Source organism: Cavia porcellus, unplaced genomic scaffold, assembly GCF_034190915.1.
Source record: "Cavia porcellus strain 051 isolate PalLab524CR breed Dunkin Hartley unplaced genomic scaffold, mCavPor4.1 scaffold_10, whole genome shotgun sequence".
Lineage (NCBI taxonomy): Eukaryota > Metazoa > Chordata > Mammalia > Rodentia > Caviidae > Cavia > Cavia porcellus.
The window spans coordinates 52,656,583-52,683,194 of NW_026947493.1; the positions used below are offsets into that span (position 1 = coordinate 52,656,583).

General features: G+C 35.1%; 1 protein-coding gene and 1 long non-coding RNA gene across 3 annotated transcripts; one reads left to right on the forward strand and one right to left on the reverse strand.

The window, feature by feature from the left end:
• Positions 1-290: 290 nt before the first annotated feature.
• On the reverse strand, positions 291-15,022 carry Pex2 (peroxisomal biogenesis factor 2). Of its 2 annotated transcripts, XM_023561677.2 has the most exons (4): positions 14,827-15,004; positions 6,769-6,794; positions 4,396-4,504; positions 291-1,521 (listed from the first exon to the last, which is right to left on the reverse strand). In XM_023561677.2, the coding sequence occupies exon 4, from the start codon at positions 1,502-1,504 to the stop codon at positions 590-592; it is 915 nt and encodes a 304-aa protein (XP_023417445.1). In that variant the 5' UTR covers positions 1,505-1,521; positions 4,396-4,504; positions 6,769-6,794; positions 14,827-15,004; the 3' UTR covers positions 291-589. The 2 variants fall into 2 exon arrangements, with proteins under 2 accessions (XP_023417445.1, XP_005008306.1); XM_005008249.4 differs by lacking the exon at positions 6,769-6,794 and having other exon boundaries at positions 14,827-15,022.
• Positions 15,023-15,059: 37 nt separating this feature from the next.
• LOC134477903 (uncharacterized) lies at positions 15,060-25,981 on the forward strand. Its single transcript, XR_010050188.1, has 2 exons — positions 15,060-15,196; positions 15,301-25,981. It is a non-coding gene; the product is annotated as an uncharacterized LOC134477903 (long non-coding RNA).
• Positions 25,982-26,612: the final 631 nt, after the last annotated feature.

A 26,612-nucleotide genomic window follows, 5' to 3' on the forward strand; every position in this document is an offset into this window, starting at 1 on the left:
AAGCTCTAAATCAAAGACTAGAGAAGGAGACACAGTAAACTGTGCTCCATACCCATTGATCTCCTTGGTCTTTGGGTCTCATTTCTAAGCTGTCTTAAGTAACTTTTACTTTCTAAAATCAGAAGTCAACAGTGAAGGAGACTGACAGCTAGGAACTGTACCTCTTGAAAACTGGCTTCAAAGAAAAGCTTAAAATTACAAGAGGCACTAAATCTTACGGTTTAAAACACAACCATTGTCAGATTATGATACTATGCTATGTCATCTCTGAAAATAAGCCACAGTCATGCTTCAGTCTCCAAAATACTTTATTTTTAGAGTTCAAACTCTATGAAGTAGCAAAATGAAGGAACATTCTTAATAGTCATCTGACAAAAAACACCATCATTCTTGACATTAAAAATCAAATCCAGTAAGTTTTACAAGATCAACATTAGCATAATCTGTTTAGCATCACCATTACCACTGATTAGAATTTAGTTGTGCCTAGAAAGAAACTGAAGATAGTGGCTGAAGATGTCTAAATATCCAAATGGCTAATATTGCAGATGTGAAACCACATTTTCCTCAAGGAAACAAATTTTAGTTTCTAAAGAGCATTCACTTCTGACATCTCAGTTCCTGATTTCAGTGGCTGCACACTGTGCACTTCTGTGCCACACTTGGGACAAGTAAAGTACATGTCAAATAAGAAACTGCTCTTCACACAGTAATAGCAGAAGATGTGTTCACATCCTATGGTGTGAGGCATGGTGGGCCACTCTCCACACAAAGAACATTCTTTGCCACTAGTGCCTAGTGTACTGTCATTATTTGGGGCACCAGTTAGGGGGATACACCATGAAGATAATTTGGCTTTCAATTTCTGGGTATTGATAAGTGGCAAGAGAAAAATCAGAAACTCGGCGAAACCATGCCAGAGGAGTTCCCTGTTCATATACTCAAAGCCAACTTCACGGATGTTTTGGGGCTTGCAAAATACAGAATGAATGCCGAGAAAACGTTCTGTTAATGTTGCAAACTTTCCCTTTTGAAGGAAAACCAAAAAATTAGCTAACTCACCTAATTTCAAAAGTCCAAAGACAAAATTCACACACTGCTTGACTTTCCCAAATGATGCTAAATGATGACTTCGAAACAAATCATAGCATCTTTCTTCTAGCCACCTCCCACCAATGGTACAGGCAGCATACCAGAGTTTCTGATTTTTACTTGGTGGAAGATAACTTGCATTTGGGGAAAAATCATTTCTGTACTGAATATTCAAAACTGATTGTCCCACAGTGGCATTTTTGGAGTAGATGGTGAATCGCCACAAGAAAAGCCATAAGAATGCTTTTACTTCGGGCTCAAAGCGAGCTAACAGCCCTGGTTTAAACCCATGAAAGCATTGAGCAAACTGGGACCAAACTAGCTGCTCCAGAGCCTTGTTTAGTTCAAGTGCATCCAGCTGGCTTATCCTCAGCACTCGATTTGTACTCTTTGTATCTTCTCTGGGAGCCATGTCTTCTCTGAAGGGCTCTAGGAAAAAAATACAACGAGGGAACACCATCAAACAGTTGCATTCTTACACTCTCTCTTCCACTTACTTTTGCAAAACTAGAATTCACAAATCACACACAGGACATACAGAAGACAGGTCTTTGGTAACGTAAAAACAGTATAGTAAATAATCATTTCCAATTTGGAACTTTTTTTTTTCTTTTTAATTTTCCTCCCCATACTTTTTTTTTTTTTTTTTAACCTTTCCTCATCAAAGGAATAATCACTAAAAAAATAAAGAAAGAAAAATGCTATACCCTATTTCCACAAACATACTTCTAAATAAAATTCTTTGGTCAGATATCCCGTTTTTGATTTTTGAGTGCTGAGGCTTGAACAAAGGGCCTTACACGTGCTACACAGAACCCTACCATTGAGCTGAAGCTATAACTATAGCCCTTCTGTCAGATATTTTAATACTGATATATTAAAATCCTGAACTTATTAATCATAATAACATGACTAATGGAGAAACATATGAACTTAACAAATACTATGAACTATATAGACTATGGCCATAAGTGTTTCACTGAAGACTTCAGTTTAATTTCCTTCTATTTACTCCACTATTTAATTCCTTCTATTTACTCCAAAGGTATATTTTTCAACCAGTCACTTATACTTCCTAATGTATTATTTTATAATTTTGAAGAAAGTTAAAAGAAATGAACAATATATTTTTATTATTCTTTCACACTAATGCAGAAAGTAAATACTACTGAATGTTATCATCAAGAATAAAAAGCATACAGTGTCATTGTGTTAGTGATTTCCTTCATCACTGGGACAAAATACCCTACCCTGCAAATTAAAATAGTAGGAGAGGTTAATTTTGGGTAACATTTTTCTAAGTTTCAGTCCTTGCATGGTAGAAGATATTGGCCAAAGGAAAGCTGCTCAACTCATGGTATCCAGGGAGCAGAGAATACGGAAGGAGATATACTGTTCGAGGTCAGGTCAACAAGATCTGCCTCTTCTGTGCAGATTTCCACCTCCTACGGGCAAATCAGCTGTGATGCCCCCATAATCCAGTCACCTTCCACATGCATGAGCCTTTGGGGGACATTTTAGATCTAAACAATGACAGTCTATTAATGTTACAAATGCACACATCAGATAGTACTTCACAAAACTAATCTATGACACAAAGATATACACTAAGATAATTTCATAAATACATCAAGGTAACAACTAAGTACTAAAAGGAAAATCTTTATTGAAATCTAAGTTGAATAATGGTTACTTGACACATTATGTGCAGATGAACGCAATTAAAACACTCATTTTACAGTTGCATACAGACTAATTCAAATATTTAAAATTTTACTAATGAATTGGAAAATCAGAATTATGATCAAAAAGTATAAATTCAAAAATGAATCCTTGTGTGATCTTACTTATGTAAGTAGAGTCTAAAAACATGTAATTCATAGAAGTCAAGGATAAAACGGTGGTGGCTGAGGTTCAGGAGAAATGGGGAGATGTTGATCAAAAGGTACAAGCCTTCAGTTATAATATGAAAAATTCTGTGTTTGACATACAAACACAATAATAATGGGTAGTGATGATTGTGCAAATTAATTTGATAATGGCAGTTATTTTACAGAATATATGGATGTAAGAGCATGGTTCACTCTGAATACATACAATTTGTACTTGTCAATTACACTTCCTTAAAGCTGGGGAAAAAATAATGACTTTCATGTTTCCAAGACCTCTGAAAAGTCCAACAAGCTAAGACAAAGAACACAAAAGTGAAGAGGGAAGCACAGACTCTGTAGGACTTCATCACCACTAGGCAGTGCTCTTAAGGGAAGTCATTTCATTTACGAAATAAAGGTCTAGAGGCAGAAAGACTTACTTCTTTTCGAATTTTATTATTTTATGATTTTAACCAAAAAGCTGAATGTTATTTGGTAAATGGAAAAAGTACTGAAAAATACACTTGATACCTTGCTTCACTAATTCCTTTGTTTTCAAACATTTTGGTTCACAAATAGAAACCTTAGGCAAAATTTTATTTTTGTTTTCAATCTCTGTATGGGGTGACAGACATGACTTCAGTCATCTTTCCCACACAAACACAAAAGTGCCCATGTGTTCCAAAATTACTGAACAAATTTTGTGAACCAAAGTAATACTATATATGTTAAGCTTCAATAATATCTACATGGATGTATGATAATTAAGTATGGTGTCAACTTGAACAAGAAATGCCTAGCAGATTGGTTTCGTACATTACGGGTTGGCTGGATGATTGACTTATTGAAGAGGAAAGGGGTGTGGTGACACCAACCAATAGGCTTGCAGAACGGACAGAATAAAAAGGAAAAGAAAAAAAGTCTCCCTTTTGCTTCGGTGGCACTCCAGTCTTCGCCATCACCTCTGAACATCCATCTGCAGGCTTCCAATGCAGGCTTTTCAGTTTTCGGAATAGACCCTTAGGCTTCCAGTAGGGTTTGCAGTGAACTCCAGGACTTCAGTATTTGACTGGATTCCTTAGATTGCCAGCACACAGACAGCTCTTTTGCATTTTTTCACACTTGACCCTGCAGGCCATCCTGTATTTTTCCAAACTTGACTCTGTAAGACTACCCTGCAAATATTTTATATGTCACATAATACATATATTTTATATTAAATGTGCTTTGCTAGTGATCCTTAATTAATACAGACCCTAGATGTCTAAATGGCAGAATGTTTTGTCTGTAACAAATTCAAATACATGACACCAAAATGAGCAATGAGTAACAGTTGTAATAAGTAATAGTCATTCGGTGCTGCTTTTCATCTACTTAGACAGATGAGAGAAGTTTTTCACTCATAAATGCTAAATGCATTCTGAGATCTCACCTTTTCCCGTTCTTGCAGCTCCTTCTAGATTTAACTGCCTATAGCTATGTCCATGGGGATCTCTGCTACACTTTCTTCTGTGAAATCTTTACATCATTCTTGCCAGGTGCTACAGAAAAGAAAGAAAATGTTAGAAAGACACAGACCATTTCGTCATGCTAGCAATCCAATCCATTGCCAAGGACTATCGATCGATCCTTTGTTCAAAATATTTTCCTAATGCAGTTGTCACTCTCCATCTCCCACAACCCTTTTCCTAGACTGGCTGTTCTCCTCTCCCTGCTGGGTTATATCAAACCGGTCTATCCACTTTCTCCTGCCTTCAGTAGATTTCTTACACTGCCATCTTTCTAAAACATGAACCTTCCCAAACCTACTCAATCACTGCTTTACTTTCACATGCACTGGCACCAACTTACAAAGTGCCATGTTCTCTTGTTCATAGTAGATTTTATTGTTTCTTCCTTTTGCATAGAACATATATTCTCATTCTTTAACTGAAAACTACTGTCACAAGCATCACTTCTTCCTAAGTGTTCAAATTTGGCTATGTGCTTTATTAGTATGCCATTTTTCTCCCTCTTTGTCTCTATTGCACTGTACATAAACTACTTTTTAACTGTCCACTTCCTTGTTTTGTAATGATTCTTTGAATATTATCACAACACAATCATAGCAACTATCAGTTCCTGGTACACAGAGGGCTTTCTACAAATACCATGAATGGGTAAATGAACAAGATGAAAGGGAAGCAGCAGAACACAGAAACTCTACTCATTAACCTTTAAAACTATTTTAAATTACCATATCCAGAATATTGGTTAATATTTATTTCACTAGTTTGTGGTATGTTTATTATCTACCAGTTAGTATGTTTGAGAGCTAGTGATAAATGCTATATCAGTTGTGGGACATATAATCTACTATGGTGGCAAGAGGAGGAAAATAAAGATAAGTTATATAAGAAGGCATTTATAGAAAGATAGAATAAATAGTATACAAGGGAAAAATTAGGGTATTGTGGATACAACTATACTGCAGAAGGTCACAGGAAACTTCTCAGGGATGCAGTATCTAAACAGCCTCTGAAAGGGTAAGAAGTGTCAGTCTAGTAAAGCTAGTTCTCCAAGTTCAGGGGAATAGCAGAGGACAAGTACAAGGACAAGAGATAGCTGGAAAAGAAACAGAAGACAGATCCCAAAGGCTCTAAAAAATTTCATCAAGAAGGTAATGAAGAGTACCTGAGTAATTGTAAGCAAAGAATTAATCAGATTTGCATTTAAACTGCTTGTTTTTGCCACCACGAGAATGAGTCAGAGGCTGTAAGTATTGGAGACCTAGTGACCAGTTAAAAGTTGTTAAAACAATCTAGTGAGAAACTAATGATAAGTCTAAATTAGGAAAGTCCCAGTGGCCATGAAGAGGAAAATAGTACCTTTTAAAGTTATGAGGTGGCAGAGCTGACATTGTGAAAAGAATTAAATAAAACCAAACACAGCACAACATAATACTGACATGAGTAAACTGAATGGATAGTTATGTAGTTCAGGAAATATATGAGGTGGTAAAAATTTGACGGAAAAGACCATACATGTAGTTTTAGAGATGGGGACTTGTAAGAGGCATCTAAGTGGGAAAATGCAGTGGGTAGTTATGTGAATATGGGGGGAAATGGGGGTGGAGATTTTTATAAGTTTGAGGTGCTTCTGGTAGAAATAATCTATTTTTAAAACTACTTGATCTAAATAAATGCTAACAAGAGGAAAGTTGTACCCCAAACAAGTAGAACTTGTCCATTTATAACACATTCAGCTGTATTTGTAACAATATAATCTTATTCTCATAGTGTTCACTGATACACAAATATACATATCTATGATAAAGATACACATCCTTTGGATATTCAATATTCGCATGCTGTGGTCTTCTCCAGCACAAGCCTGTGTGTATTCTCACTGTTGGTCTAGCCTAGTGGTTCTCAAACTGGAGAATTCATCAGTATCACACAGAGAACTTGCCAGATTGCTGGGCTTCATCCCTCAAATTTTTGACTCAGTAGACATGGAGTGAGACCTACAACTTTGTATTTCTAACAAGTTCTCTGATGATATTAAGAATCACAGGGCTAGTACATTGCAAAGCAAAATCCACTTTCCCACATCACCCAGACAGCTCAATGCTGGATGCCAGACCTTCAATTAATTACTGGTTAATTCTCATTTCTGGGTCCTCTGAAGTGGTTATAAATCTTTTAGGGCTTCATATATCCCTTTCTTCTATTAAACAGTACTTGTAAGATTCAGATTTCATAAGTACTGTTGTCAATGCATTCTGCTCAGGTGCTTAGGATACAGAGATACAGACATGTCCTACCTTTCATTAAGGACTCCAACTAACGTCTAGAAAGCGAGGCAGCAGGCAAAAAAGAGAAAAAAAATCAGGACAACAATATAGGTGTATGGCATCAGAGGTTCTCAGATACATATCAAATTTCAAAACTATCTCAATAAGAATTTCAAATCACACACATAAATGAATAAGATCACTGTTTTCACTTTAAGTTAATGAAGTTTCTTAATTTATAAGTGTCATATATGTGATTCAAGAGAGAAAAATTTTTTAAAAAAATACTGTATTTGAAAATCAGCAACCATAATCTATAAACATACTTGTTCACATTTAACAAATTACTTCTTAACTCATTACTCCAGAAATAAAAGTACAGAGATTTTGGAGAAAAAATGCAAGCCTGTCTCCATCTCTGTTAATAATATATCCCACCATTCCCCAATGGAGTTTTTAGGTCCAGACCATCTTTCAGTCCAGCTTTTGTGTCTTTTCTCATAGACCTAACATATCCATTTTCCTCCCTAGCTAGTTCCACTGCTCTATACTATCTACTCATCACATTTTGATATTCTCCATGAAACCTTCAATGATCTATTTCCACTCATCATTAGCTTTTTAACTCTGATGGCAACCATCTGTGCCACTTGCGTCCTCAACCATATGTATTGTGATTTCAGTCATAGAATACATCTACTTTCCTAACTGTAACTCTTCTATTGTGACAGTATCTACAACTTTGCATTTTCCAAGTATTCCTATTCAGTGGTCATCAAGATAAAGAAACTACTCTTGGAAAGCTCTGACCATCGAAGATGTCAACAGAAATCCAGTAAGTCCTCTTACTCTTCCGAACCATTCCCTTGGTGTTGGATTAGATACCCTTCTGTTTTTTAGTTCAGTATCTGATGAAATATTTGGCTTATCTTACTGGGTCAGTAATGCCAATTTATGTATCTTTAATTTCTAGTGTCACAACAGTTGCATATTGTGGTTGTTGAACATCTTACACACTAACCATAAGATGGGTTCACAGCAGCTGTTCAATGTTTATTGAATTTACATGCTACTAACTAACAAGCAGATTGGTAGCTAATCAATCTACTATCTAGATATACCAGGATGAACCCGGATGGTTAAGGAAGACTTCTATCTCTTCTATCTTACTGATAGTGAGAAACTGGTAAACAGAGTGGGTTCTCAGAAGCACCATGTATTTCAAAACTCTCATGTCTGGCGGAATCATGCTTCAGAGCACTTAGTAAAGACAGGAATTTCTAATGAGTGCCAGAAAAGAAGACTTAACACAGTCTCTAACAGTTCCAGTATTTAACAATACTTACAAAAAATTCTTTCTTATCCCTTCTGTTACAGTGTACCTTTTTTTTTTTCCTCCCCAGGCCTGGACCCAGTGTTGATTAAGAACAGCTGGGCTTGCTCTCTTCTCTATTATAATATACTTTAATAGAACAAAAGACTTATTATTAAATTGCTCTTCAGTCTTTGCTTCTGGAGATGAATAATTTGTTTCTCTATTATTGTTTTAGATTTTATTTTCCAAGATTTTAGCTATTTATGACTTAATTTAGTTGTAAACATAAAACACTGTCCACTGCAAGTCACAGTTTATTCAAGTGGTATAGTTCTACTATACTCTGTGTTTCTATGCAGGCAACTGTAATACAGCAGAGGAAAAAAGAGATTAAAATAAACAGGTCTGGGCTAAAGCTCCAGGTCTTTCACTTACTTGTTATATGAGCTTTAAAAATTCATTAGGTTTATCTTCGCCTAAAAGGTGAAAATCAACAGCTACCTCACAAAGTTATTGAGATTAAAGACAGTGTTATCCAAGTGGTTTGGAAACTGTAAAGCAGGATTATTACTACATTGTTGCTGCTTTGAGTAGTGATGGGCACAAAAGACTTGAGTTGATTTTGGCAAATCTCCTTTGAAAGACTGAAATCTTCACCACTACTCATACTAATGCCTTAAGTAACCTATGTCAAAATAATTTTTCTCCAAAAACTACTGACCTTTAAAATACAATTGGGAACATGACATCACTATTATGTGTATAAATGGGAGCACCAGGCAGGAAAGGCCAATGGCACTGTTCAGCAGAGTTCAGTCCTAAATTTGCATCTTGTCTGAGTGGAAATGAAACAGTTGGATTCTTAGAGAACGGGGATGAGTTCCACCCAGCATGATCTACTCCCATGGTTATTAAAAGTTCCATCAATATGGTTGTACCTGTTAGTCTGGCAGTAAAGAAATCTCAGGAACACTACTGATAATATCTGACTCCAGGAGACGTTGGTCTACAGCGCATAGTACAGGCAGTCCAAGACAAGCTTCCAAACTTGGGTTTAACACTAACAGTACATTTAGTTCTTCTTCCCCTTCGCCCCAACTCCAACCACATTTTCGTTTCTGGCAGGTATAGAAATTCTACAATAGTGTATTGGCTGTAGAGAAGGGTAATGCCCAGGAGCTAGAGAGGCTAAGCAAATAAAAATAACTAGAAGTCAACTCGAAGTTCAATAATGACATTATCTATTTGGCTTACCTTACTGGTAAGACATTATCTAAGTCCTTTTCTTCCATTGCAATAGTAAGATCTGTCTATAATCAGCATGAAGCACAGACAGAGTGCAACAAATGCCTTCACACCACATAAAATTATTCTTCAAGCAGTTAGTATTTAAGCAATTTCTGATTCTCTGGTGAATGGTTATTTAACTGAAACAAAGTTTATGGAGCACCAAATGCCAGATATTCTCCTAAGTATCAGAGATTTGATCTAAATATACATAACTATCAGTTAACTTCTTTATTGTTAAACATTTTTAAAGAAAAAGGATGTTAGTGTAATTGGGCCTGGCTCTCTGAAGTAAAGAATGGATATCAAAATATAGAAAACGCAAGGGTCACCAAACTCCCCAGACACAAAATAGAAAAAAAATGGCATTTAGGACAAGAGAATAGGTTCTATAAAAGTCTTGAAACATGCAAGATCCTGGCTATGTTCTAGCCAAGATATATGGGGATGAATTTCATCATGAGCTTCATATGTCTTTTATTATTTAACCCTCATCAATGTGGTAACATGTTCATCTGGAAGCAAAGAGGTAAGTTACTTTCTATACCCAGAGAAGAGGTTGGCAGTATAGACTGGCTGAAAGGTCAATCTGACCACTTTGTAAAAAGTACCTAAGTTAAGGCAGTTGCACCAATTCTGTACGTATGAATGAACACTGAAAAGAAGAACATAACAGACTATAAATTTTGAAAGATCAACATTATAGAATTTAATGAGCAAGTCAAAGAAAAACTGTGTTTATCAAGATCAGTTATGAGACTCCTACAATTCAGGGTTTAACCAAAATGCTAATGGCATTCTGGTAAGTCAAAGTAATTTAATTTCATTAAGAACTATGGAAATGAAAAAGGAGATCACATTATAAATCAGACTACAATACTTTTCTAAATTGTGATACACTGACAATAGCAATGCTCAACCATTGGTCAGTTTATTTTCACACTGCTTATAAGAGCGTAAGAAAGCAGTACTAATTTCCAAATTATTGGTTTTACATTAGTAACTAGCTTCATAAATGTAGGCTCAAGTATGAATAGTTACAAAAGACAGTTAACTATTTTTTTAGAGTGTTAGATTGTTCTGAATTAAAACAAGCACTATTGAATTTAGTTAATTATTTTTTCAGAACATCAAAAACAGTAATTTTTCCTTTTTTGTCTTCTAATACAAATTCTGTCACCTGTCCCCTTAATTTTCCAAGCTAGTTTAATTTCAAGATTATAAAGAGTTAACTTTGGGCGAAACATTTATTAGTCATGCAAAAAGACAAAATTAATTAGAACTTGAAATACAAATATTAGTGTTAAAGAAGGATCCTACTACATTAAAGATATGTGAACAACGATGCTTAAAGAAAAATGAAGAACAGATAAAATGTATAGTAACTACTAGGATTAGTGTGATTAACTTGTCACATAAATATGTTTAAGACAAAATGGTCCAGCACTAAAAACTATTCAAAAGATCTCCTGATTACATTTTATCCATGTCACACAGCTTCCCTCCCCCCACTGGGGGGGGGGAACTTCAGAAAATGTATTTACAAAGAGCTTTAACATATAACCTTATGTCTTAAAGAGTGTACATTTTCATTTAGATTTTTCATTCCCCCAATAAAAACTTTTTCATCTATATCACACTGAGAAAAGAAAATGAATGACTTTATCTCACTGAGGAATAAGGAAATCTTCAGAATGTATTTTAGAGCTTTTATAGAGCATAGCACAAATCATGAATGAATATATTTTATTTAAAAACATGTTATTGACAGAAATCTATCAATAATAATGTGGGTATTGTGAAGGGTCTGTCAATATTAATGTAATTATGATTAAGGGGATAACATGGATTTTAGCTATAATACCAAGTAACATCTCCTACGTTGCTGCTATCAATATACACATTATTATTGACCTGTTCCAAGACTCAGTACTAAATATATTACCATTAAACATATTTGTCAATGCATACTGACTACAAAAATTCTACATTTAAATTTATAGTCTTGTAAATTTTGTTAACGGGAAACATGTGATTTCTAACTAATCTCTAAATTATCATATGTACCAATATACTCCCTGCTAGGCTGTTCTTTTGTAGCTCCACAATAATCAACTGAATTTTAGTATGACAATGACATATTGACACCATTTTAAGCATTTTAACAATCAAAGTTGATGGAATGATATATTTATTTTATCTCTCACTAGATGTTTAAGTTTTAAACTAAAATTTCATAATATGAGGTCATGTGAATTAAATTCCACTAGAGATTTTAAGTTTTGAATCTACACTCTAGTATTTTATTTCCTTTGTGCAGTTGAATAGATTTACTGTACACTGTATTGAAATCAATACTAATAAATGGGACATGCATCAAAAAGGGATTTAACAGGACACAGATTCCCAGAACAGATTTCAAACATGGGGAAGGAAGTAAAAGCTATGGCTAGGACATATTAGGACACTCTCACCTCTGGCACTCTGAATAAGCCTAGAAATCAACTCTCAAGTTCAAATCCCACTTCTGTCACCGATTTGCTAAATGAGTTGTCACTATTCTGTTGTCCCTCCCTTTCTATCACACATAAGATAAATTTCAATGATATATAATGCAAAAATTAAGAGAAGCTGAGTGACTGGGAGGCGTGTTAAACAGGCTCTGATTAGTTCTATGTTATAGTCCAGGATCACAGGTTGTGAAACTCTGGACAGCTCATTTTACCACGTGATCTTCATGCACAGGAATGAAAAAAGCAAGTATAAAAATAATCTACCTAAAAATCCAGATAGAAATTGCTTTAAGAAACCTTGGAAGCAGAAGGAAGTTTGTAAAAGTCATTTTCAATTGCAGAATGGTAATGTTGAACAATAAGTTTGGAAAGCGTAAAATAGAGAAATAAAAGCAGGACATGTAGGAAAGAGTCTTTACATTAAGGCAAAAGCATTAACCAAGAGAATCCCAAAAAGTGTTAGTTTACTATATTGGTAAGCACATAGCAATCACCAGTTACTGAGTGCTAACTGACTACCTTAACCAATTGCCTTGCACAAAATATTCAATTATGACTTCCAATTTCACAACAGATGGGAACAGAAACTACAGAAATTTGGTAAAGTTGCCTAGATTGATTGGGATGAATGGCATCTATAGTCCTTCCCTTTTTCTCTCTAAACATATGTTCAAAGAAACATTCAAAATGATTTACTGTCAAATCCGAACAAAGGAAATATACAGATAAAAAATGAAGTGTGACCATTCAACTATTACAAACGTATACTGTATGTTAAGTAAAATTAATGTCGGTTCTACCCACTGAACACTACAAAAGCATGATCAAAACAGAATTACTCTGGTGCTACTTGTTTTTGTCTTTTGATAGTAGGAAACCAGAAAGGACATCTTGGATGGAATTTTATCTCACTTTTTTTGGGGGGGGGCAGGAAGGTAAACAAGGAAAGCTCTGATTAAAATGAAAATGTAATACTGTATAAAGCAATATAGCAAAGGGTATTTTGATTGTATAGTTGGGCATATATCAGAAAGATCAATAGGCATCATCATCCCTGCCTCAAGAATACAAACCACAGGGTAGGCTTAAAGAGGCTGGGTCAGGACTCCAGAGAAGGGGCAAATGGAAAGAATCAGGGTTTTTCTCCTCAGGCTTCTCATATATTATGAAGGAAAGGCACTCGGGGACAGAATGTTTAGACATACTATCACTTCACAGGAAAAAGATAAAGGAAACATGTAATTTGCTTCTTGGTTGTCAAACCCAGATCAAAAGGGAGGAAAAAAAGCAAACACTTCAGAGTAGAACTTCTGTCCACAAGTAAAGATTATGCATATGGCACCTATTTTCCTAGTGCTATAGGAGCGTGAGCATAAGACTGGTGTGCAACAGAGACACAAAAACTTTGAAGTAACTTGATGCTGTGAGGAAAGCATGGGGTTAGGACTCAGAATCCTATCAAGATGTGTTGATGGGCAGACCAGCCCGTTAATATTTCTAAGGTTTTAAAGTTCAGCTACTGAACATGTAAAATATTAAATACCTGCTTTTCATCTATGAACAAAACTTTTATGGCTAAACTAAGAGTATGTGGAACACAGGAAAATAAGGGATTCTGATTCTGATCAGAAAGAAAGGATTTGAAACATGTCTATAAAACAAATGAAATTAAATATGGGCACAATTTTAGAAAACTGTAACAGTCAGGTGAATGCCTACTGAATACAAATGAATAACTGTCCTAAGGAATAGAATTTTAATGCTAGAAGGAAAAACAGATTAGTCGATATAAAAGATATAAATTAAACCCTCATCGGAACCCTATTACAAAAGCAGAACACACAAATTCTAAGACTGAGGAGAATAAGGCCAAGAGGTAAAGGTGGTGAGAGGCAAGCCAGAATCAGAACTAGAACCCAAGTCTCTTGATTTTTGCTTAGGATTCAATTATACTCTGTTCATTTTCATTTCTCTTCTTTTTTTAAAGAAAAAAACGAAAGGTTCTTTGGTTGATTTTGGAATTAATTCTGCTGTTTCTCTTCTTTCAAATTTTCTGGTTCAAAATAATTCCACTCTAGTAATTGATAATATGGATGAGATCAGAGAAGAGATAAACAAAAAAGAAACGTCAGTAACCTCAAATTCATTTCAATAAAGGTAACACACCAGTTTTAAGGTGTTTACAAAACTGGTGCGGGTGGCCACAGTCTCCCTGTAACTGCTTCAAATTGTCAAGATAACAAATTACCAAGAGGTGCCACTTAAGCAATATTCTTACGTAATACAGAACTTAATAGTCTTCATCAACTTAGTCTCATTTAGGAAAAAGCCCTTAAACTATATGTTCGATGTATGGAAAATGGCACTTAAATAAACAATGGCCTTTAAGGTTTCAGAAGAAAAATGCTAATGATTCTCATATTCCTTATTGTAAGTCAATGAAAAAACTTTTCACGAGCAATTCTTTAAGAAAATTCTTAATATCTCCTCCACCATAAGAAAACCACAACTGGTTTTCAATCAATGGACTCTCAAAAATGCAAGTTACTTAGTTTATACTTATCTATTGGTACCAAATACATCTCCTTATATGGAGCCCTCATTTGTTTAAGAAAAGCGTGGATAATGAACTATTCTTAAAACCATTCATAATAAACAAATATTTTCACGACCGGCTACTAAGTGCGAAGGAAAGTATTTCAAGTTCCTCTCTAAAATGTCACTTCAGGGAATTAAGAGAGATTCAACTGTAGCCCGGTCTGTTCTTTCAATTGAACAAATTTCTAAGAAATTTTTAGGAGTTTGGATTTGGTCTGTTGCTTTTCCCGAAATCAGTTTGATTTGCTTTTTCCAAGCAGTAAACAGGGCAACTCTACCAAAAAGCGAGAATTACAAGATTGTGAAGCTTCAGGACCTCCTTGCTGCAAGCCAGACCTCGGGTTTGCACTCTGGCTCTCTCGGGCAGACACTGACCTTATGAGTCTGCGAACCACACATGCTCCGCGTAACTTTTTCAGAAACATTCTCTGGAAACCTTGCCTTTTCCTGGCTGAATCAAGGTGACATAGGCTTCCGGAATTTGTGGGCTTCCGGAGCGACGCAGGACCCGGAAGCGGTTAAAAAAAAAAAGGAAATTACACCAGACAGAGCTGATGTAGAGCCTGAGTAGGCTCAGTAATACTGTGAAGGACGCGAACAAGCCGAAGGGCCGAGGAGCCGAAGAGCCGAGGAGCCGAAGAGCCGAGGAGCCGAAGAGCCGAGGAGCCGAAGAGCCGAAGAGAACACCCGAGTACTGTCATTGGTCGGGAAAGCCCTGTCTGATTGGCAGAAAAGTCATGAACCGGTCAGCCAGAGGTCGTGGGCCAGGCGGGTAGAGCCAACAGTGTCTGGAGAGCGCGGGAAGGCCGAGGCTCTTCAGACTTCGTTTTCTGTCTCTCCATTCCACAGCGGGCCGTGGGAAAAGCGCCGCCACATGGCTACGGGTCGCCTCAGCACCTCGGGGTCTCCTCGTGCGCCCAGAGGAGCCCTCTTGCGGGATGACCTTGTGATGAGAGAGCCCGCCGGCAGGCCGGCTGTGTCTCCGAGGCCCCCAGACCTGCCCTTCAGGCCCTGTGTGTCCAGCAGGGAGCCTGACTTCTGCAGCTCCTTTTGGCTAGTACCCCGCGGGGTCCGTCCTGCAGTGCCGCGGGGACGGCTGTAAATTGGAAGCCGCGCAGAATCCGGTCACAGAGTTTTGGGAGCGGAATCCGACGGAAGCGTGCTTCTCCTGGCGGTCATTCATTCTGTAGTATGGGTGGCTGTGTGTTTCTGGTGGTCGGGTTTGGGTGAAATCAGAATGAAAGATACCTACACTTCCTCAGTTTTAGAAACCTTCTTGTCAACCCGCCCCTCCCCTTTTATTCCTAGAACAATTTGTTGTAGAAGCAATGTCACAGAAATACTTTTAAAATTTAATTTGAGGAATTACTGTGTGGGACAGGGTTGTTACTGAAAATCTGAAATATGGGCAAGATAAAAAAATTATTAATCACCTAACACGAATTCGTTTTTACATTAAGGATATACAGTTTGACATCACATACCTGGAATGTGGTGCTCCTTTCTGTACTTAGGGGTAAAAATGGCGTGAGGAGGAAGATGATGAAAGTCCTTCCCGCCAAGTGAACCTGAAGTACAAATGAGATATGGAGTGGAAGCTACAAAATGATTGGGTATGTAATTGACTTAGGGCAGGAGTGATGATGTCCTAAGCTGCAGCCATGAATGTGGCCATTGACTAAGTGTGCACTGAGATGTGCTCATAGTATGAAACAGGCCCAGCGTTTCTACAACATGGTATAAAGGGAGAACATTAAATAGTCATTAATTTTATATTGATTATATGTTGAAATGAAAATATTTTGGAAAGTGTAAAATTACATATGCGATTCACATTTTTTTAATATTGGATATTGTTTTAGAGAGGAAGGAATTCCCTTCGAGGAGAAATAGGTCTTTCAATCCAAAGTTCTGAAGGAAGGCAGCTGTACTGTTCTTCTTGGGTAGCCTACAAATACACTGTACCTAATTTTTAAGAAGTGAAAGCCACCCCCACCCTCATAAAAAAGATTAATGTAAAGAATATTTTCAGAAAGCAGTTCTAGTTTTGGAATTTTATCTGGGTCACGTGAACATCACACTACTGATAATAATAATAACACCAAATTATGAAGAAATTTGAATTAAATGGGAAACATGCATAACTTTTAATGTACTGATATTAAATGTTTAAAGTTTTAGGTTTAACCTACGTATAATACACCATAGTATATCTTTAATGATATAGTAAGCTAGAAACCTGAGGTTTCAGGCAAGCTGTATGTTCAGTATTTTATATTTACTTTAAAAATATATTAATTTGCATTAGTTTAACCCCAAAACCTTCTGGGGCCAGGAATATTATTAGGTTGTGTTGATAAAAACATGTGTCACGGGGCTGGGGATTTAGCTCAGCGGCATAAGCATCTGCCTTGCAAGCAGGCAGTCGTGAGTTCGATTCCTGGTACCGATAAAAACGAAAAAGACCAAAAAAAAAAAAAAAAAAATGTGTCACAAGAAAAGGGGAGATGACCTTTGTTTTCTAGAAGAAAATTGGTGTCAATTCAGAAACAGTAAATCCACGGACAATGGCGACACTGTAGTGTTTGGCTGTAAATGGTTTACTTCTATGGATTTAATTGTTTTAAACACATAAGTTGTTTTAATTGTAGAATTTGCATATTTCTACAGGTATACTGAGAGTCTAATTAAGACGACAAAGTTTAAAAAATACTAGCAATAATTAGAATAGACTTCATTTATTAACCATGAGAAAGAAGAAAAAATATTTCTTTATATTTGAAGAATATATAAAGAAAAATTTATAATAGCAACTTATATCTTCTTTTAGACTTTTAATGAATTTTATGTTTTGAGGAACTTGAACTTAATAAAAATGTAGAGTGTTAGAGATTTATACCTCTAACCATCAAAATTAAAGACTGTAAGTAAATTTGTTAGCATATTACATTGTTCATAAATCAATAGTCAATACATTTGAGTCTTTTAGACAAGACTCAAGTTTCTTTACTATTGCTGCCATAACAAATTATCAAGCAGCTCAAAATAATACCCATTTATTACCAGTTTATTATCTTATTATCTCCGTTGCTCTGAAGCCCCACATGGATTTCAGTGGACTAAACAGACCTCCTTTTCCTTTCTAGATGATCAAAGGAAAAATCTAGTTTCTTGAATGCTTTGGATTTTGACTAAATTCAGTCACTTGCTGCTGTAGTAATGAAGGGATTTTTTTTCCTGCTTTCAGTTGAGGGCTATTTTAGCTTCCAGAAGCCACCGTTTCCTTAGTTTGGGCCCATGTCCTCTGTCATCTTGTTAACAATGATTTGTTGAGTGCCTCCTTCTGTGTCTCTTCCCTCTTCCATTATTATTTCTTTGCAATTATAGCCATTAAAAAATTTTATCAACAGTTGGAACCAACCTATGTGCTGATAGCAGATGAATAGATAAACAAAATGTGGTACCTTACTCAATGGAGACTGCTATATACCAAGATAAACTTGAGGCATTTGCAGGAAAATGGATATTCTTTGAGACCATAATATTAAGTGAAGTAAATCAGACATAAACTTAAATACCACATGATTTCTTTCTCTCTCTCTCTCTTTTTTTTTTTTTTTTTTTGTTTTTTGTTTTTTGAGACAAGGTCTCACTACGTAGTACAGGCTGATCGTGAACTTATTGTATACCCCAGGCTTACCTCAGACTCACAGTGACCCTCCTGCCTCAGCCTCTCAACATGATTTCTCTTATATGAGAAACCTAAAGTATAAATAAATTAAAGAGTAAAATAAAAGATAACAGCGAATAGGGAGGAAGATGCATAATTTGTAAAAGTGAGCAGTTCAAGAGATGGAGGGAGGGAAGGGAATGAAAAAAAATTAAGATGTTAATGTACATATACCAACTCCCCATTAGAAATATAGCCATTATATACTGGGAACATGTACTAAAAATTTAAAATTACAAAAAAAAAACCTATTTGACTAGGTTGCTTCTCTCTATGTCAAGGTCTAAAACTTTACTGCCATCTTATTTATGGTAATATATTCACAGGTTGCAGGCATTGGGATACATTTTAGTTGTCCCAAGACAACATGTAAACTCTGTAGAAAGACACCAAAACCTTTCATGTGCTCCAAATGTTCTCTCTTGTCATTCCTGTGCCTGGTATTTACAGACATCAGAGAGGCACATGGCCTCACTGTTCTCCTATCATCATCGTTACTCGCCATCATCTTTGTTATTTGGCGAGGGCGACTGATTTTATGTGGATGTGGACAATAACATATACTGGCTATAATTCTAATACTGTTCCAAAACTTTTAAACTCTCTTCTAAACTTTGCTGCTGTTGTCTTAATGAAAAACCGTATTACCACTTTACTTTTCAGCCTGACTACAGATTCATTCTTTTGGCTGCTTTCTGGAATGATCTTTCTGAAATACGAAACTCCACTTCCTCTATCTTCTTCAGACTGTTTAGTGCCCACCCCTACTGCTAGTTCCTGCAAATGTATGTTCCAAATGCTTTTTAGCACCAGTTCCTATAGCATCTAAGGTATCACTTGTTTATTTTGATGTCTTCTTTTTTAATTTTAATAATTTTTAAGGCATAAGCTCATTGAGGATAGGGTCAGAGTGATGATTTTGCTCGAATGAACTCATTATTTTGTCATAGTATAATTATTACATTCTTTCAATATATCTTCCCTCTTACTATAAACTCTTTAAGGAGATGCTCATTGTTTTATTCTTTTCTCTTTCCCCTAGTGCCCAGTATGTCACAGTAGATAGGATTTTTGAATGAATGAATTGGAAAAAAAGTAATATAGAATACATGGATTTTGTTTAAGTCTAAAAGATATTTAAAGCAATTTATTGGTGATGCATATTATACAGCTTGTTTATGTTTTTAGAAGAAATATAATTGGGAATTAAAAATGAAAATTGAGCCAGAGCTGGTGTCACATGTGTCTATATTCCCAGCACTATGGAAGACTGCTGCAGGATTGCAAGTTCAAGTCCAGTCTGGACATTTTAAAACTTAGCGAGACAGTGACTCAAAATTAAAAAAAAATAAAATAAAATAAAATAGTTGGGGATATTGCCTAGTGCAAAGCCCTGGGTTCAGTCTCTACTGCTAAAAGAAAAGAAGTGTGAACTCTGGAGCCAACGTGCCTGAAATATATTCTGTCTCTGCCATTTGCAAGCTGTGTACTTTTGGATGGCAAAGTTACTTGTCCTGTGTCTTCTGTTCTTTGCGAAGCAAGCACGGTAACTAAATGACTAATATTTATAAAATGTGTATTAACTGTTTCCCACATAGTAAATATTCTAAAATATTTGTTATAGAAAAGCACAATAGTTTATATTTTCATTGCTTTTGATGAATGGTTGTAAAATACAGTGATTTTTAAAAAAATAGCCTTATAATGTATAATTGTTTTTTAGAGTATTTTTTTGCTCTCAAATGAATTTTATTATCTTACCTTATAAAATGACCTTACATATTCCTTAAATATTTAGGAATATTGTGTGTATGATCTAGCTCATAATCTTGTTCTTTATTATTTTGTATAATTTTTTCTTTTGCTTTTAACAAATTACCATAAATTTAAAGGCAGTAATCAACATAAATTTATTAGATTATTGATCTCAAGTCCAGAAGTCCAATACATCGAGGTGTCAGCAGGCTGTGTTCCTTTCTGGAGACTTAGCTAGAATCTATTTCTTTCTCTCTCTCTCTCTTTTTTTTTTTTTTTTTTTTTGTCCTGGGGATCAAACTCACAACCACGTGTTCACTAGGCAAGTGCTTATGCTGCTGAGCTAAATCCCGGGCCCCCTTTTCTGACTTCTAGAGGCTCACATTTTACCTCTCTATCTTTAAAGCCAGCAGTGTTGGTCTCTAATCATTCTATCTTTATGTGTCTTTTCATGACTACAAGATTTTCTGCTTTGAGGAATTCCTGTGATAATATTGAATATACTTTATTTAAGTCAGATTTCCCATTTCAAGGTTCTTCCTTACATTCTGAGGGTTGGAGGATGGACATCTTTGGAGACCCAGAAGTCTGACTGACATACTGTTAACACTCTGTCAGTCACTGCTGAAGTACATGAATCAATTTGAAAATGAAGATAGTATTACCAACTGCAAACAGCCATGTCAGTATCATTTATTCCTTGGTGGGTGGTGAAAGTCACATTTACTTAGCAGAGTGTGAAGTACTGCAGGGTTCCCTGACCAATGTTCTTGTCTATAAGGATTTTTATTTTGGTAAAGTAGGAAAAAGAAACTCATACTTGTTGACTGTCTGCTGTGTGCTAGATTATTACAATTCTAGGAGACCAAAACTATTAATTAGCTTCATTTTATAAGGATGAATTTGGAGCTAAGAAAGGTTAAAAGACAAGCCTAAGGTCCACAGTTAGTTAAAAGATTGGTGATTCTTTCACCTAGATTGTATAATTGGTGAATTCTTAAGCAGTTTAAAACATTGCTCTCTCATTGTCCTATATGGGACAAGGTGGTAGAGCATGAAGAAAGAGAAGGCCTACAAGACTTATAGGATTATTTCTAACCATTATTTCTGACCTGGCTCGGAAAGGCTGAATAGAATTAAAGGCTTGTAACTATAAAAGCAAAACAAGAGAAACAAATGTAGCACTGCTACAGGCAGTTTAGAGCTAGACAGAATGAAAAACAAAGTGTGAGAAGTTCAAAAAGGTACTTTAAGGCCTGGTTATAGTTATATAAAAATATAATGTATTTTTGATACCAATTGAAAACTCAGAATTTAGAGTTTTTTGATCAGTAGTTTAAATCAGTTCTACCTTAAACTTCAGAATGGCATTATTATAATCTGGTCAATTTGAAATGCCTAGTTTAATCAGGTTTATGAAAATATGAAATTTAATTCTAGTGATATGTAAAAATATGAATGGACACCAAACATTTTGTGTGTCTAAACCACTTCATAAATTCAAACATATGTTTAATTTATATTTGATTTCAGTAAAGTATGTATCACTGTATATCAGAATTTGTGGGCCTTTGTTTTCCTGTATAAACAGTATTAATAGTGATTACATTCAAAGCACATTACACATTTCACTGACAATAAAGTATATAGAAATAATAGAAACTCAAAAAAACAAGATTGTGTTTTCAGTTACTTGGGAGTGAGTCTTAAAAACGACAGTAGAAGGAAGCAGGGCTTATAATACTGTCTTCTCTTTTTCTCAAAACATCATTCAAATTCACTAAATGGAAATTTAATTTTGTACGATGTCTGTACTGCTCAAATTTGTTTATGCTTTGAGCTTTCAATTTAGACAATTTATCATTACTTGGAGAGAACTTTTTTCGCTTCAGTCTGATTGAGTTTCCTTTCCAGGGAATAGATGAATCCAGGAGAAATATTTCCACAGCTTCAAACATAGCCAAAAGCAGTGGCCATGGAAGAACAGAGAATTCACTCACCAAATAATGACAAAGGAAAACATGTAATCCTTTCCTATAATCTCTCTGTGTCCTTGATATATTTCAAAATTCTCTACTTCATAGATTTAAGCATTTTATTTAAGGTTAAAAATTGGACTTCTACTTCACAACAATATTAAGCCCAACTGTAGATAGGAAATACATGAGGAGACCTGATTTGACAGTTACGTGACATAACTCTCATGGGTCTTAGTTTCTTAATCTTTCATCTGTTTGACATGTCCTTAAATATTTCTATGTTTTAATAGATTAGAATTCTAAAGGCCAATTTTTATGGTTGCAATTTCAACCCACTTTTGCACTCTGCATGTATTATTTGAAGTCATTTTTTCTATGTCTGCAGGTTTCCTATAGCAACGTAATGACATCTGTTAGAGAGGCTAAGCCCTAAATTCTTAGCTGAACCCAAATTTGGCTTCTCTTGTCCTCAGTTTTGATCTTATAATTGAGAGGATACTCCCACTACCCCTCAATAGAAAGATTTTGTACTGTCCTTACAGTAATATGCTTAAAGTCGTTCTGTGTAAAATAGTTTCCTTTTCTACACACTTTTATTTGTACTGTGTCTCTTTGCCATGATAGAGGAAGTCAGTGGGTAATGAAAAAAAAATACAGTGGTAATTTAATGTAACACCATTACCTTAATAGTCCCAGCATACAGTGCTTAGCTTCATCCCCAAACCCCAATACTGAAAGATCACAGTGACTTTTAGAGACAGGAAATTTCTTCAAAATGAGCTCCTGTGAACATAATAAGAACCCTGCATAAGGTTTTTCTGAACAAGGATTCTTCATTTATTACTTCAAAAGTTCAGGACTGGTTTGATGTCAATATTCTTATATCCCTCAAAAATGTGAAAAGAATAAAGGTTATATAGATAGAGTGCAATTTCAGAAATTAAAGCCTGGAAAGAATTGGGAAGTCTAAATCTTTTTTGAGAATGCAAATTAATGCAATTTTCCTTCTGATTTTTAAAGAATCTAATGGCTAAACATTGCTTCTGAGTGGCTGTGGGTCACAGAAATGTCTTAAAATTTGAATAAAGATAATGCTGTAGAAGAAGTAGACTTGGAATGTAGGAGGCTTGATCACTTGTGTCCATCATGCACAGTCAGTTGAGTTGAGTGCTCTTGGAAAATGATGCCATTTCTGAGGGTGTCACTACCTTATGTTAAAGAAAATGAAGTGTATGGAAGAGATCAATTCTGTACATTTTTTCAGTTCTAAACTTATGTGATTCTAAGTGTGAATTGTCAAACATCTCTTGATACTTTGGATTACCCCCAGGCATTAAGGTGAATGTAAGTGCTGCTTAGCGAGGCTTAGCCAGTCTCTAGAATAGTACTGGAAAGTTTAATCTACTTAGATGCCCTAAACTTCCCCAAGGAGAAAACAAGCCCTAAACATGTAGGATTAAGCTTGCCACTGTTGTACCATCTCTAAATGCTTTATTTCATAATTCAGATTCAGTAACTTCCAAGTATTCTTTTTAGCTATTATTACAGAGAGAGAATAATAGATTATATTACTATTATTTCTATTATTTCTTTGCTGATTTCAAAGTTTATTTTTTAAAAATTATGCTTGTTTAAAAATCTTGCTATTCATGCAATGATAACCAATGAAATGAAGGTTTTTTTAAAATTAATTTTTTTTAGTTACACATGACACCATGGGAGGATGCAAACACAGTGAGACAAGTGCTCACCCTGAAATACTTTGTATGACAAGAGAAAGGGAAAAAATTTAAAATAAAAGAAACTGTAAAGTATCAAAGTATGTGAAATACTATGCAGGATAATGAAATTATTCTAAAAGGGAGAATATGTCCACTAGCTTTTTAAAACAATAATCTTTGTTAAAGATTATCTTCTTGTGAAACTTACGGAAGTGTTTCTTTTCCCAGTCTAAAAAGCTCTCTTTTAAGGTAACTGTTGCAGCATTATTTTTAATTATTACAGCTAAACATTTATTTCCTTCTTATATTCACATACTTCCAAGGGAATTTGGAACAAGGAGGATTTTCATAGCTGTTTAGAGTAATGAGCACTTTGGACTTTATAATTACAAATATTATTTCCCATTTCTGTCTAAGTGCAGGCTGTATTCTCTGTGGTATTGAACCTTCCAAGTTGTGTTATAGCAGTGTAATGTAGGATTTGTGCCTGAACATCTAAACATTGGAAAGTCTCTAGGATACATTGAAACAAATTTATTGCAGCTAGCTTTATTATGAGTTTTCTTTTTTATGTGGTTAGTAGATTATCCAATAAAAATATGATTTAGAAAATAAAATTTTATAAATTTCTCTTGATTCTTAAGCACTTGTATCTCAAACACAAAACAGTAATGAAGCCTGGTTATGTATAGTCTGACTGCCTGAAAGTGTCTAGACATGTTTATAAACTTAAGACAACCAGAAAAATGCTCATTTTGGGGAAATCAGTATAAATGCTGCTTATTTATCTAAACCTTAAATCATATCAACATATGCTTATATAGTGTTTAGTGAAAGTAAATATTTCTAAGTGTTGTCATTTATAATCTTTTAAAATAATGCTATGTCACAATAATATTATTCAGGGTGACTCAGATTTCTGATTAAAGGTAGGTTATTTCCCTCTATTTTGTGAAATAGATAATATTTTATAACACAAAATATGTACCAGACACTTAAATATTTTTCTATTATAAATACAATCAAAATTGGTATGAATCTATGTGGAAAGCCCTGGTGTTATCAAATTTCCATTTTATAGCTGAGGAAAATAAGGCACAAAGAGATTTAAATAAATTACCCCCGTTTAAATTAGAAAGGGTCAGAATTTATTTTAGGCACACTATACTGCATCAACTCTTCATTATGAAGCTGTGCCTCCTGTTAGTAAAACAGTCTGCACCTCAGTTGTTCCTGTTTTGGAAGGGAGCCATACTTTAAACTTGAGCACCTGCAGCCAAAATCTGTTTTTCACTTAATCAATCAATAAAAAATAAGATGAGAAGAATTCAAATAACTAGCTTGAGGCCAGGACTTGCTGCATAATTTCAGGGCTCAATACAAAATTAAAATACTTTTTCAAAACAGTACTTTTTGAAAAAAGTATTAAAGGCTAAAATATGAAGCCTTATGCTTGCTTTTCCAGGCTTTTTGCCATAGATTTGTTGTTATAGATTTTTATTGGCATTTTCTATCATACTAAGAAAAATAAAATTTTAAAATATTAGCTTATTTGTCATTCATATTTATATTGTGCAATGCCTATTTTAAGTACAAATATAAAAATATTAAATTTATATATAGAGGCACCAAAATTACACTGTTCTTTTTTAAAGATTTTTTTTGTAGCTTACAGATTAATATCTTTCTTTTTCTCTTATCATAACAGTGAGAACTCCGTAGAAAGACATCTTAACTTTTAAAATTGCACTTCTTGACACACATTCTCCCAATACTCTGTACCTTTGGCTTATTGGTGAGTATAGAAAAATGAAAGAAAAAAGAACATAGGTAGTCTTTTTCTATCCTTTGCTTTTATGTCATCATCTTCAGTGGAAATAGTTCATTAATTCAGGGAATTTACATGAGTGAGAAAGGATATGATAAGTTCTTTGGTTGTTCATGTTTGTCAGAACATCATCATTTTCTTTGGGTGCTTGAAACAAGTTCTGATTCAAATAGACAGTGTGCCTTCATGGGGTTGTTAGTGCCCTTGCTCTCCATGGTGTGTTGTAACACTTTAATTTTGTAGTTGATTTGAGTCTCTAAGTTTCCACTTAACTATGTTCCTGAATACCATGAGCACAATGTGACTAGCTAACATGTGTTTTATTTGTGGCTCCTCTGCTTATGCACATGATATGTGTTCTATTGGATTTCACTTACAAAATGTCCAAATATAAAATTACTGAGAATTTGAGGATACCTCTAACAAAACTCTTGAGTAAAATGTTCTGGTGACTGAACTGGTTGTACAATTCTGAAGAAGGAATTGCTTGGGGCCATTAAATGACTTGGAAACTGAACTGGACTAAAATCATTTTTCTAGTCAACTCCAAACATTGACATAAAGATGCAAAGGTTTGGTTTTAGAGTGTTAGATGTGGGTGCAAATAATCAAGAAATGACAAGTCTGTCTTGCAGAAGGTTCTAGCCAGTAGCTTTCATTAAAAACTGAGAAACCAACTAGTCACACGAGGCCATGCTCAGTGTATATCATTGATGGTGAACTGTTTAGAACTTTCAGTCATACGTATTACCCGCTGTAGCATGTATACCATAGGTTCATCAGCAAGGTTATATACCTTTCCCAGCCTTGGGCATTTTCTCAGAAAAGTCTGAATCTCTATGAGATGGTTCATTTCAGTGGCAACAAGGTAGGTACTTGGAGGTTGCTCATTCTCATTTGACAATAGATAAATCTATTAGCCAGAAAACACAAAACAATCATACTATTACCCCACCCTTTAATGCATGCAATACTTTTCTTTGTTTATATTTTTATAAAAAGTTTTTGGTACTGGGAATCAAATCCAGGGCCTCATATTTGGCAAATAGGTGCTGTTCTGCTGAGCTACGTCCCTGGCCTCTATGGATGTAATATTTAAAAAAAAAACATTGTTCACCTACATAATCTCATTTGTGCATACATCTCCA